The sequence below is a fragment of the Saccoglossus kowalevskii genome, chromosome 19 (genome assembly GCF_978046115.1).
Source record: "Saccoglossus kowalevskii chromosome 19, keSacKowa6.1, whole genome shotgun sequence".
Classification (NCBI taxonomy): domain Eukaryota; kingdom Metazoa; phylum Hemichordata; class Enteropneusta; family Harrimaniidae; genus Saccoglossus; species Saccoglossus kowalevskii.
In genome coordinates this window covers 24917504-24930689 of record NC_140659.1, presented here as the reverse complement: position 1 = coordinate 24930689, position 13186 = coordinate 24917504, and the positions used below count along the sequence as shown (strand labels likewise).

Sequence of the window (13186 nt, the reverse complement as noted above, 5' to 3'; positions counted from 1 at the left end):
GCAAAACCAAATAATATTATCGTTTCGCACATTAAATGATAATTGTACGGCAAAAATATAATACCGGACATCTCTATCTTCAATACTATCATAGTATTATCATAAAATAAATAAATATTTCCCACTGTCAAACATTAAACGATAACCTTATATAATTAAATAAATCTGTTTAACATGATTTTATATTTAGCTAAACGCGTAAACTAAATTTTTATTCGTGATGTCTTGAACCCTTTTCATTCACCCGCCATGGTTTCATTCGATAGAGGTTGACTTATTATTTACCAATGTTTTAACCGATGTGTATAAGTTTTTAAGTTGATAAAGATGACGTCATCAGTGACAAGAATATTGATTGTTGGCGCTGGTTTGACTGGTGCCGTGACTGCGTCCATTTTACGACGAGAATTGAGAGAACAAGTAAAAATTGTAGTCTTGGATAAAAGCAGAGAAGCAGGTAATAAATGAACTTAACACTAATATAATAATATTTAGCTCAAATAATCGAAAATGGAAAAAAAAAATAACTTGGAATACTATTACTGTGAAATACTTTATTTTAGCTGGAATTAATTTTCGCTGAAAAAGCTTTTTGGGTGTTTTGTATGAATTTATTTATTTTCACTGATTTTTGATGAGTTGAATGCGAGACATAGGGAAAAAAGTATATTGGCTGGATTTTATTTTCACTGAAGCATCCCTTCATCAAAAATAGCAAAAATAAATTTCAAGTGAAAATAAAGTATTCTACAGTATTGAAAAATATGCGGCGCTATTTCAACCAAGGGTAGCTAAAGCCAAATGGTATCTTAGTGTAATAGATAACTTATTTAAATAATTTTATGTGAGATTGTATTACGATTTAATTATATACCCTATCACAGTCCCTCTATCACTGTGACCCTTATTTATAAAATATGTTTTTGAAATGCAGTCCCTCACCTCTTGGCTATTACCAGTATCACTGATAATATCGCTGTGATTCACATATACCCAAATTCGGGTTCCCCTGGCGTCTCTAATAAATAGCCTATCTAGCTGCTGGACTGAATTAATGATGTTATCAAAAAATCATAGAAGATTGGGCAAAAATTTTGGTATCAATATTTTTTTTCACTCAGAAGCGCAAGGGCTATAAGACTCGATTTTCAAGGACTAAGTTGTTTGGATCGGACGGTTTCATTGTTTTGAGTTCGTTGTGTGTCTAGAAACATAACAACGTTGTTTTTTGGGGGGAATCAACAACATGTTCTGTTCTAATAAAGGATCATGATATGTCATTCAAAATATTTTAACAATTCTTTATTGGAAAGTCTTCTGTATAATTAGTTCTCAGTTCTCCAAAATTTGACAATGGTACTAGCCCAGAATGGACTTCCTGTTCAGTGCATCTTTGATTGTAGCAATGATCACACGACTGTACGTAAAGATGCACACTCATGGAACTCGGCATCATTCACTTGAGCGCTTTACTTGCATTGATAGATGCAAATAGATGGAGACACCCGTTGCATCACTCATTACGATCTATGATCGATAGCTGTAGTTTAAAGAAGAATAAAAGGTTAAAAAAAAGAAATAAATAAAATAAAATAAAACAAACTAAGCTAATACATTACAGAGTAAAAATATTAAGACTAAATACTATAAAAAGATAGAAAACAAAATGCAAAACTTAATTAAACTGTGAAAGAAGATTGTAGTTAGTGTTCATTTCAATGTATAATAATAATATTTTATTTGCCTTTGAAACGAGTAAAAATTAACATACAAGTCAACAACAACAAGAAGAAAAAAACCATAAAAGCATTCATGCATGTATGTCATTCAGTTTCTTGTTTCTGAATTTTGATAAGCGAGTGAGAAAGTTTCGGATTTCTTTTGATGTATTATTTCCCAAATCCTTATTGATTGCCTATAAAGCATCACTGAAGAGAAAATTAAATTTGAAATTAATTCCTCCTGAAATAAATCTACTGGTATCTATAATAATTGGTTCTCCACCACTTTCTACTATTGTATTGGTCAGTGCTGAACAGACTTCACTTCTCAAGTGGTTAGTTGATTTGCAAAGAAATAAAAAGTGATAAACATCCTCCTATCCATCATTACAAAGCTTACATACCTCGTCATCTTTATAATTTTCCCATCCTGTTTTTTTCCCTTCCAAGTCTATTGCCATGATGATCATATGGATCCTTTATATAATTTTTTTTTTATTGTTGTGTTTAATCCAACCATAGTGCTTTAGGGATTTTGTATCTTGAATAGTTTCAACAAAATGCTTTATTTATTTATTTATTTATTTTTCTCACTAATTTTATAGAAACCTTTTAATCCAACTAACATTGTGCGGTCTTTTTAGGCCATAAACTTGATTCATATCATTTTAAATTAGAAAATTGTTGAAAATTCATGAAATTTAGAGACAACTATTTTGACCCACCTGGTATTATTCATCTTTTGTAATCTGTCCAAATACTGTATTCGCCATCCTAGAATTCCCAATACTGCTGGGCATGCTACATTCCTGTTAACTTTAATAGGGTCCATAGCATTGGGAAAATCCTTTGAAAGTCTTTGGATTTTTTGAGGTCTGGAAAGCCTTTGAGTTGTTTAAATTACAGGAAAATTAAAAAAATCTTTGAAAAGTCATTAAATTTCTTCATAGTTATTAATTCATTTTAGAAAGGCCTGTTTTCTCCAGGGAACTACCATATCATCAGAACTTTGATGAGCTTTGGTGATGATGTTGGCCTGAATTAATGGTCAATATGTCTTGGGAAAAATGCAAGAAAGTTTGGGAAAAGGTCTGGAAAAGTCTTGGAAATCATTTGGCTCTTGGTGCTATGGACCTCGTTTAAAGAAAAACTTGCCTGGATGTTAAGTTTGTTTTTTATTCACTGTACTTTCTGACAGCCATACACTATATCCATAGTTAATTGATGGCATGATTATATTTTGCAACAGGACATCACTATATCCAACCCTAATGTAATGTGTCAACATTTGTAGTTCTCAATTTCTGCATGTGAAATTGTTTCGATGCCGGGACAGTGATGGCGACAGATTTCTGTTGCTCTCTTGACATCGGCAACTGACTTTTATCCTTTTATTTTTACTTATTTGGGATTTTTTTGGCCACATTTTGTATATGCCAGTCAGATACAAGTAAGTAAACAGACTGGATCAACATGGAACTCAAAAGAAGAAAGTCATATCGATAAATTTACAATTCCAAGAACACAAAACAAACGACTGACCACAGTGATAGAGGGACTGTGGACTGACAACAATCAAAAACACATTCCACAAAAATCAGTAAGAGAAAGATATATCACAGTCCCTCTATCTGTAGATATATGGACCCCATGGTATGCATACAAATGTAAATACAAAATAAATGTCAGTGAATAAAATATTTGCAAAAAAAGTCCTGCAGCCCCAATATAAATCTTATTTATTAGGATCCCTGTATGAAGTTACAGGGATAGGAACAATGCATAATTATGGCAAGGAAAGGCAATGTTTTTTTTTTCTGTTCAAGTTATGTAATAAATTTTCTTCCTAATATTTGATGGGTATTTTTGTGAGTGTACACATATGTACTAAAATATATACACCCATTAGAATCATCAAAAATACACATGCCAATGCTGTGAAAGTATATCTAATTGGTGGTGGGAATTAACTGCTATGCCAGTTAGCTATAAAATGCCTATGGAGTTGTGAACAAATATTTTGGTGAGTATCGCTGACCACAAAAGATACCTATCGCGAAGTGTCTATTTTATATAATAAATATTCTTGTGGCTGCTACTTCAAATATTGCAACTGAGTTCAAGACAAAATTTTTATTTTCTAAAAAAAATCATATTCTGATTTTATCAAGATGCATTATGCAACACTTGTTATTCATTTTCACATGTTTAGGTGTACTGGTGGTATAAATTGATAGTATGTATGGTATTTTTTTCGTTTAATAGTTAAAAAAACAGATGACAAATATATCTGCATTTCTATTTTGTAGGAGGTCGCATGAGTACGAGTCGATGTCCTGAAGATGTCAGATGTACAGCTGATCTAGGAGCTCAATATATAACACAGACATCTATATATGCCAAACAACATGCAAGGTACATTTGGATAAAAAGAAACAACAACAATATTACTAATTTCTGATCACTCCTATTGGTCGGACTATGAACAAATATTTTTAGAGGCCTCTGAATTGTGAGGCAAAAAAAAAATAAATTGTGTGTTTTTAAAATATTAATATGCACTCCAAAAACGGGGTAGGTTCCGATTTTTATTTCCTTCATTGGACATAAATAACTTGCGCTAACATGCTAATTACTTAACCAAACCTATGACCAATGATGTTTATAGTAAAACGTTCCCTATTTGGTCAAAATTCTGTATAATAATTTCTTCAGTTCATTCTTCAAGTCTTATTGAAAAGTTGCATGATTTTGCACCATTTCTTCATGCTTGGCCAAGACAAGTTCAGGATAGGTAATAAATGTTAGGTAGACTAGAGTAACAAAACCACACATATTTTTTATTTGGCCTTAGAAGAAAAATTAAATTTTTTGAAAAGTCAAAAAGGTCAAATATATATTTTTTTTTGATAGCGTCAATGTGTGGACAAAACAACTTTAATTGTTTACTGTACAATTTTAAATTGAATGTACAAGTAGTTTGATTGCTAAAGAAAAAACAAACTTAGTTTATTTTTCCCATGGGGGTTTGTGGAAATCCTGAGTGGTAATTAAATTGCAGTCAAATAGAAATGTTATGGAACATTGTGTTTTTTTTGAGTGTTAGTGAATTTGAAAATTAAAAACATAAAACTGCCAATTCACACATTCAGTTGCATTTATTTTAAGTTTGACACTTCAAATTAAAACTTTAAATTAAAATCGTGTTTTCACTGGTGATATAATCATGAGGTAATTATTACTTAGGAAAGACTAGAATAGTTTTTTCCAGAGTAGATCAAATTTTTTTTTTAGAAATTTTGGTCACTGAAAGGTTACTTCTACTTCAGTGATATGCTGTATATTTTCCAATTTCAGTTTTTATGAGGAGCTTCTCTCTAATCACATCATAGAACCTTTTGTTGGTATGATTGAGGGAGAGAAACCAAGTGAAGATGACAAAAGAAACTATATTACGCCTGATGGAAGCAATACTGTTGTGAAATACTTTTTAAATCAAGCTGGTGAGTTAAACTCCTGCTATGATTTTTTAGTCCCACTTTAATATATCCAATTGCTGTCATTTGAAATTGAAGCAATAAATATTTTGCATGAATTGAATATTTCAGAGACATGGTTGTAATAGTTTCACTATGTTAATTTGTAGATGGGCAAGTCACTTATAACAAGACTGTTTGTAAAGTTGATGTTCAGGAAGAGAATGGAAAATCCTGTCTCCATGCAACGACGGAAAACGAAAATGAAAAGATGGGTTTATTTGATATTGTTGTAATAACCGTGCCTGTACCACAAGCCATAAAGATAGGGGGTATTGTTCAACAAGGCTTAGGTGAGTCATGTAGGTACTGTTGTATTAATAAAGTTGATAAAACAATCAGTATTTCATGCATAATATTACTGTATAATTCATACTGCCTTGTTAGTCCCGATTCAGACGAAGTCTGAAAACAGGGACTTATGGATTGACCTCTGTGCGTCCGTGTGTGCATGTGTGCGTCCGTCCGTCCGAACCTGTATATTAGACATGCCTGGACCAATTTTTCATCAAATATCTGGCATTTATGGATAGATTTTGTTCAAACGTATAACATAAATGAGACATTACGGGTTCCTGATGCACGTCATTTTCGATTCAAATTCAAAATATACCACTGTGGCAAGTTCATAACTGTAATAACTCTTGGAATTACGTATTAAGTTTCATCTAAGTAACCAATCACCGAGCATTGAAACAAGGCACCATACTCAATTGCCAAAATGAAATGTTGTTTTCTCTGTACCACAAATCAGATATAAGATGACTAACATTTTGTTATGTCTTGCCCTGTCTATGCCCAACAAAGAAACATTCTATTCATGGAAGCAGGGAACATATCTACACATTTTAGTCAAGTGAATCATGTGACCAATTCAGATTTATTTTGAGCAATAAATCCCTTTAGACCAATATTTGCAAATCTGTTTTGAATCTAAATATCAAAAGCTTCTTGATATTGATGTCACTCAACAACCTTCTTACTTCTCAAATTGTCTACTGTCTAATTTAGACTTGGCAACCACTGTCTGAAAATTGAAACAGGCCGGCATATAGGTTTGGATTTTAAAGACAGAGGCTGCAATATGTGCGACAATGACCATGTTGAAGATGAACAACATTTTGTCACAAATTGTCCTCATTACAACGAAATAAGATCAAAACTTTACATTGTAGCTAATAAATGTATACCAAATTTTGACAAATTTAGTAATGAAAATAAATTCATATCATTACTAAGTAACGAGAAAATGTCAATTCCTTTAGCACAATATTTAAAAAACTGTTTTAATACAAGACAGCAGCACCTACATAAACTAAGCCAGTAACACATTCCATGTATACAAATTTATCTTTCTTTTTTTTTTTAATGCTTTTTTGTTCCCTTACTTTTTATGTAGTTATTTTTCTTTTACTAATATTTGATTTGTAACCCTTTTCATCCCCTCCGGGGGATGTTGTGTGTTAATAAATAAATAAATAAACTCATGTCTATTTTTTTCAGTTTGTTTGTTTTATCTGTTTTTTTAGTTTTGACTATTTCAGTTGATATATAGAAGATAATATTTGGTAATCGTAGTCCTAAATAACTATTAATAACTATTAAAAATAGCTAGACGTTTTGTTACACTTTCTTCCATGCTATCGATAAAGAGCCATTGCTCGAAACGTCTAGCTATTTTTAATAGTTATTTAGGACTACGATTACCAAATATTATCTTCTATATATCACATTTATCAGTCCGAGCAGCGTTTATTTATTTATAAACTACTATCACTATTTCAGTTGATTATTACCAAATGTTTAAAATAGATCCATGATTTTGTGAAGTGTTTTATTTAAATTGTGTTTAATAATTAATCTACTTTTCATTTACATATCACATAATATGTTTATGAATTTTCATTATCAAATGCACATTCAGGGCCAATATAATGCAATTTCCAAATATGGGCATTGTATATAATGAATATTATTTTTTAATGCATGTTACTATTTCATTGTAATTTCTTCTTCAGAAGCGTCACCAGAGTTGAAGTCACTGCTTGACAGTGTTGTGTATTCATCTCGCTATGCCTTGGGACTCTACTTCAAACCTGGTTCTAATATTGATGTACCATGGTGTGGTAAATATGAATACAAGGATCCATGTATACGCTGGATGGCTGTAGATGCAAAGAAGAGAGGAAAAGGTAATTATTTCAACTAAATTCGCTGCTCTTCATTTTAAATGCTCGTGATGTGTACGAGAAATACCACAAGGGAGTGTTTTTTTACAGATTAGAGGGCGGTGGTCGTCGCGCCGCGTTCTGTTCGATATGGGACTCATAGCAACGTATACAGCGCGTGTAAAATACAACGTTTATTTACCGTACACGACCGCTTTAGCGCCCAGAGGCCTCAACTCAGAAAATCATGATTTTTTAGGGGTGGGCGAGCACCCCCCTCGAAATATAGTGCAAATGAAAATTTTGAATCATCAAGTGACGTCTTTGAGGGAAAATCAAATTATGAAATTTTCACAATGAAGAAACAGAAATGATCAAAAAAAATATGCACATTTTATTACAATATTGATTACGTACCACCAGAATTTACGAAATTAAAAACATTTGAGTCTGTTGGAACACAGTCGAAGTCAAAATTGTCATATTATCTCCACTGACAAAGATGTTGGATCGTACACAAACTCTCGATGAAAATCACTTTCCGCCATGATGCATTTGCAGATTTGACATGCAGCAGCGTCCTTTGACCTAATGGGTTAAGTTGGTTATTAACGAATCAGAATGCTGTGTTGTACTGACGCAATTCTTCGGAAATTCCCAAAGATTTTCCGGTAACGCAATGCGGAAGTGAATTATCGATCTCGAAGTACGATCTGTTGGAATTGATTTCAGCGAATAAACGACATGGTTTTTCAAAAAAACTAGTAACTAGCCATTTTTGAGAGGTAAACTGTATATGGCATGAAATACTTATCGCATTTTACTTGTATTAACAGGTCATTGTTGAAGCGTAGTTTACGCACAGTTACCGTGTTCTACACATTCACATGTTCACAGCGGTCGATATCCACGCTGTATCATATAAAAACGATTACCAAGATTCGTTACACAAGACCAGGTTTTAAATTAGTTGCAATTTGAAGGGATGGGCGCTTTGCCGAATGTGACCCCAAATATAAAAATTGTGCAAAAGTTGAGGGTGGGCGCTTGCCCGGGCATAGGCGCTAACGCGGTCGAGTACGGTACATGAAATTCAAACACCTGCTGCGCGACGACCACCGTGCTTTAACCCATTGTTTCATTGAAATTAAATAATCCAACAATTAGTTGCATATTAATTGCTCCATGAACAGTGCTGAATGGAGGTTAATTTACATAAATACAATTTTACACTTTGTTATTTGCTCATGAATATTTCAATGCACATCATGTGACACTGAAATGACCATTCTAATGCATGTATTTACCAAGAATCTTCTTCACAATCCACAATAACTAGAGGCTCTACCTACTAGCTTTTGATATGATGGTTCAAGCCAACTTTTTAAACTGTTGAGGAAGAACTATGATTCCTCGTCAACTCAAGATTCTCACCTTGACTAGACCGCACAGTCTTAGCTAAGACGCAAGGCCTGATTTACAATAGCAGTTTACAAAATATATACAGTTATGTGTAGGGATTAAACATTATGGGTCATGTGACCACAAGTATAAGTTGCATTATATCAAGTGGTCCACACACAAGTCAATTACATAACTTGTTGTAGTCAATTCTAGTCAGTCAGTAGTTTTCAAAAGTCAACAAACTGAATGCCAAAAATTAAACACGCTTCATTCGCATCAAAAACTACATGACGATTATAACTACCGGTAGTCTTTACTGCAGTCTGTCATGCAATTTCATCTGGTTGTGACTTGCAAATTTGAAACAAAACTCAATTTGTTTTTGATTTCTTTGAACCAAAATGAATATAATTTCCAATTATTTGTTTGCTGGTCTTGATCAACATTTTTGAAACATTATCAAAAAAATTATTTGTTTTAATTTGTGGAAGGTGGAAAAAATTGAATATGGCGTTCTTGTACGCTAGACCATTTTGTATTTATATAAATTAACCTAAGTAGAGCCATGTACATTGTGCGATGCATTTGCTTGCTGAATATTTCAATTTCTGTTGTGGTATAAGACAGTAATCAAATTTCACTTTTGACATTTTTTTTAAAAATGTTTTTGTGCCAGGCGACAGTTCCTTATATTGAGTGTCACCGTTGTCTATCATGACTTTTTTGCTTGTATGTGCAAATTGCAAGTGGTAGTGCTGACAAATAGTGCATTTTTGCCACAGAAGTCATAATCATGTTTGGCACTACATGACAGGGCTGTGTGGCCATCTCTCTATCAAATGGCAATTTTAATGCGCTTAACCAAGGTTTCCCCCAAAGTTGCATTCGTTAGTGAATGAATCTTGACCAGTGGAATAAGGTAGGGGTCGACCCTTTTAACATATTCTAACTTACACGACTACATTTTTCCTACATCTGGTCAATTCTGGTGAGTATAATTATACATCTCTTTTATACTCAAATGCTTCCTACTGTCTCTAGCAACAAACCAGTGTTTATGAATACCACTGTGTTTGCACATCTAAGTACTTAAAGGAAGGCTGCTATGTAGAGATGATGGTGTGCATTACGTCTTGATCATCTTAGCTACAGGTTACTAGTCCCACATGTATATGACACATGAAATTACTGTAATCTCGGACTCAAATCTCACAAATAAGAATAATACTGAAGTTATTTAATTGTTTGCAGAGAATTCTGATGTTGGATCATCTCTTGTTGTACACACCAGTGCACCGTTTGGTATTCAGCATTTAGAAACCGATAAAGACCAAGTACAAGTCATTGTAATCGACCATTTAAAAAAACTGCTTCTAAATTTACCTCAGCCAATCAGCATTAAGTGTCAACGATGGCGGTATTCGCAGGTATGTGGAACTCCAGAACTACTGTATTAGACGAATACAGAAATGTTTGAATTTGTGTCAGCTGAGAACCCTCCTCCCCAATTAATTCTTCATGAATTAATAATAGTGCAATTTTTTAACCAAATTTGATTTTGGCAAGAATTAAATGTCAACTGTTCAATTTTTGCTTTTTGATGATTTTATTGCATTATAAAAAACAAAATTTCACAATAGTCACTAATACTTCATTTCAGAGAACCCCAAAGAAATATCACTGCTGAAATATTTTCACTGACTTGTGTGAATTTGTCTCTCACTATATTAAAACGTTTTACAGTATTTGTCATTCTTTTATTTTTTTAAGTTTAAACAATAACATATTTATCCAGGGTTAGGGGCCAATAGAATACCATAATACTCTATCGTCTGAAAATTTATAATCTGATGTAAGCCGGGGCTTCAGTCATTTTCAATCTACAAATGCCTGTTTGTGGTTGTCAAGGCACATACCTTTATTTTAAAGATCAATGAGACCAGTGGCTGCCTGTATACACATCCCGCTACACATGACCAATTAGTCAGGTGGCCATAAACCAGTATTTATATATTAATAGTGACCACCACATCCTACTGCATCAGATTTTAATGAAGTCTTATAAAATTGAATATAGATATATTTTTTCGTTGCAGGTGTTCAAGTGTGTGCCGGACAGCCCAGGTACTCTCGTCGTCAAGGAGACTCCATCCTATATGGTGTTGCTTGGTGGTGATGCATTCACACATTCTAACTTTGATGGATGCATCAGTTCAGCTACCGCCATCGCAAATAAAATTATCACTTTTCTGAAAGCTAATAAAGTGTGAATCATGAGACTGTGAGGGCGCACTTCAAGCAAATGATTATGTTGGTTTCCACTCTAAGCCTCATGGCACACAAAGCCGCAGAAGCTCAGTAACTGGTAATGGTACCAGCATTCTGATTGGCCAATGATATTCTTGTTTTTTGTTCTATTTTTGTTGGTTGTCTGACATCAGCACTTATGCTCGTGGTCGTTCTATATATTGAGCAGGCGTTTTATTTTCTCAACAAGTTTGAAAACTGTAAAACTGCTTTGTGGTTAATTTGCACAAAAATAGGTAAGAATGCTAGAACCATACAGGCAGACTGAATGGACATGACATTATTGCACTATTACAGATTGGTTTACGTAGAACATTACTTGAAACGCTTTCAAATTACATCATTTAGTCATGTGAATCTAGAGCCGTAATTCTGAGAATATGACGATTACCGTTTGTTAAAGTATTGCTACAATAAAGCTGATGTTAATTAATAACCTGTTTTTGGTTGAGGTTCTCGTAAACGTCAGACTTGCTGTACTTTAATGATTTAATAATGCAAATTTGTGAAGTTTTAGGAAGTTTTTTTTTTGCAGTTTAATCAAAAGATTTGTGTTGTCACAGTGTACTTAACTCCTTTTGTATAGGAGAATGTGCCAATGACCTGTAGAAATCACACATGATTCAGGTACATATCATAGTCAACTGCACATTGTTTTCAACCATGAACCACCTGCTTTGCTCATTTAGTAGAGTGACCATGCATACACACAGCTCGTCATGTGGGAACAGCATTGAGTTGGGAACAAAGAAACTAGTAAACTGGTATTGTTTGAAAATAAGAGAATACCTTCCTAGTAAATGCTGAACAAAAACTGTTTGCTGTCAAATGTTTGCATCTGTTAAAACAATAGCAACGAGCCAAATAGTAACATTACATATTATGTTTGACAGTAAACAAAAGTTCAGTAATATCTTGCCAGTGTGGGCATACTTGAGAAATACTTATCGGTACTCTGCTGCTGAAGGACAAATACCAATTTGAAATTAATTTGTCATCATTCTGAGTAGTGTAGGTAATTAATATTGTTACACGTTTCTTTTATATGCAAGTTTTGTTAAATCATAAGCAATATTTTATATTTATTTGAATATATATATACATGAATCAATAAATAATTACAGAAATGGAAAACTTTAATGTTTTAAAATCTACCTATGTGTGCTCATGATGATGTATGTTCATGATATGATATGATTTAAAAGTATTTTAAATCTCTGATTGATGTCAGCAGTAGAAAGTATCAAGTCGGATGCTTTGATCAGTTATCTCACTGCATTTCATGTCAGAATGTTCATGTGATTTATGTAAATTATGATGTACATTCCAAGTATGTTTCTATGAAAATAAGAAGTCATATTTTAATGATTTGGTATACAACATAGGCAATTTTTGCTTTATTTGTGTGCTTAATTGGTGATGGGCTTCTAATACGGTAACTGAATATGTAAAATCACCAGTCGCATCAAGACGCACAAAATTATCGGCTATGTACCACACATAATTACATTTTTTCACTTTAATTAGACGAGTGACATAGGATTTTTGTTTTTAGTTTAAAATATCTATAAAAATATTACTAATAAGTCTTGAAATTCAATCTAAAATTACTGGTATTGCACATATAAATTTTAATTTCCTATAATTAATTGCAACGATAAAGCACAATAGCATGAATTGAAGTTATCTAATATTTTTTATTCATGTAAATAGCATTTCTTTAAATTATTATCCAAATATATAATCAAATATTTTTATATGTAATGTCCAGATATTATTTATGTAAATCATAATCATAATGTCCCTTTAATATTATCATCCATTATCGTCACGACAACAAAACTACTACCCCGGGTAGTTCGTATCTGATACTAAGATTTGTTTACATGATAATCCGTGTGATATTGTAACGTATTTACAAGTGATCTTTGTAGTTTGAAGCAACAAGATCACCAGTGAAACATCATGAGGTTGACATTGAATAATCTCTTTCTGTGCATGATTTCACAATCTGTGTGTTGTAGATAAATAATTGATTTTACAGTAGGTT

General features: G+C 32.9%; 1 protein-coding gene across 1 annotated transcript; it reads left to right on the top strand.

Moving 5' to 3' along the window:
- Positions 1 to 235: 235 nt before the first annotated feature.
- On the top strand, positions 236 to 12270 carry LOC100372333 (renalase-like). The gene is made up of 7 exons (XM_078011551.1): positions 236 to 457; positions 4031 to 4136; positions 5079 to 5224; positions 5368 to 5550; positions 7276 to 7449; positions 10081 to 10256; positions 10926 to 12270. The coding sequence occupies exons 1-7, from the start codon at positions 328 to 330 to the stop codon at positions 11097 to 11099; spliced, it is 1089 nt and encodes a 362-aa protein (XP_077867677.1). The 5' UTR covers positions 236 to 327; the 3' UTR covers positions 11100 to 12270.
- Positions 12271 to 13186: the final 916 nt, after the last annotated feature.

What these genes read in the sequence shown, in the direction of transcription:
- LOC100372333 (XM_078011551.1), top strand. Translation starts at nt 328, where the DNA reads ATGACGTCATCAGTGACAAGAATATTGATTGTTGGCGCTGGTTTGACT. An exon ending in TATGCCAAACAACATGCAAG is followed by an intron (nt 4,137 to 5,078) that starts GTACATTTGGAT and finishes TTCCAATTTCAG; the next exon opens with TTTTTATGAGGAGCTTCTCT. An exon ending in TATTGTTCAACAAGGCTTAG is followed by an intron (nt 5,551 to 7,275) that starts GTGAGTCATGTA and finishes TTTCTTCTTCAG; the next exon opens with AAGCGTCACCAGAGTTGAAG.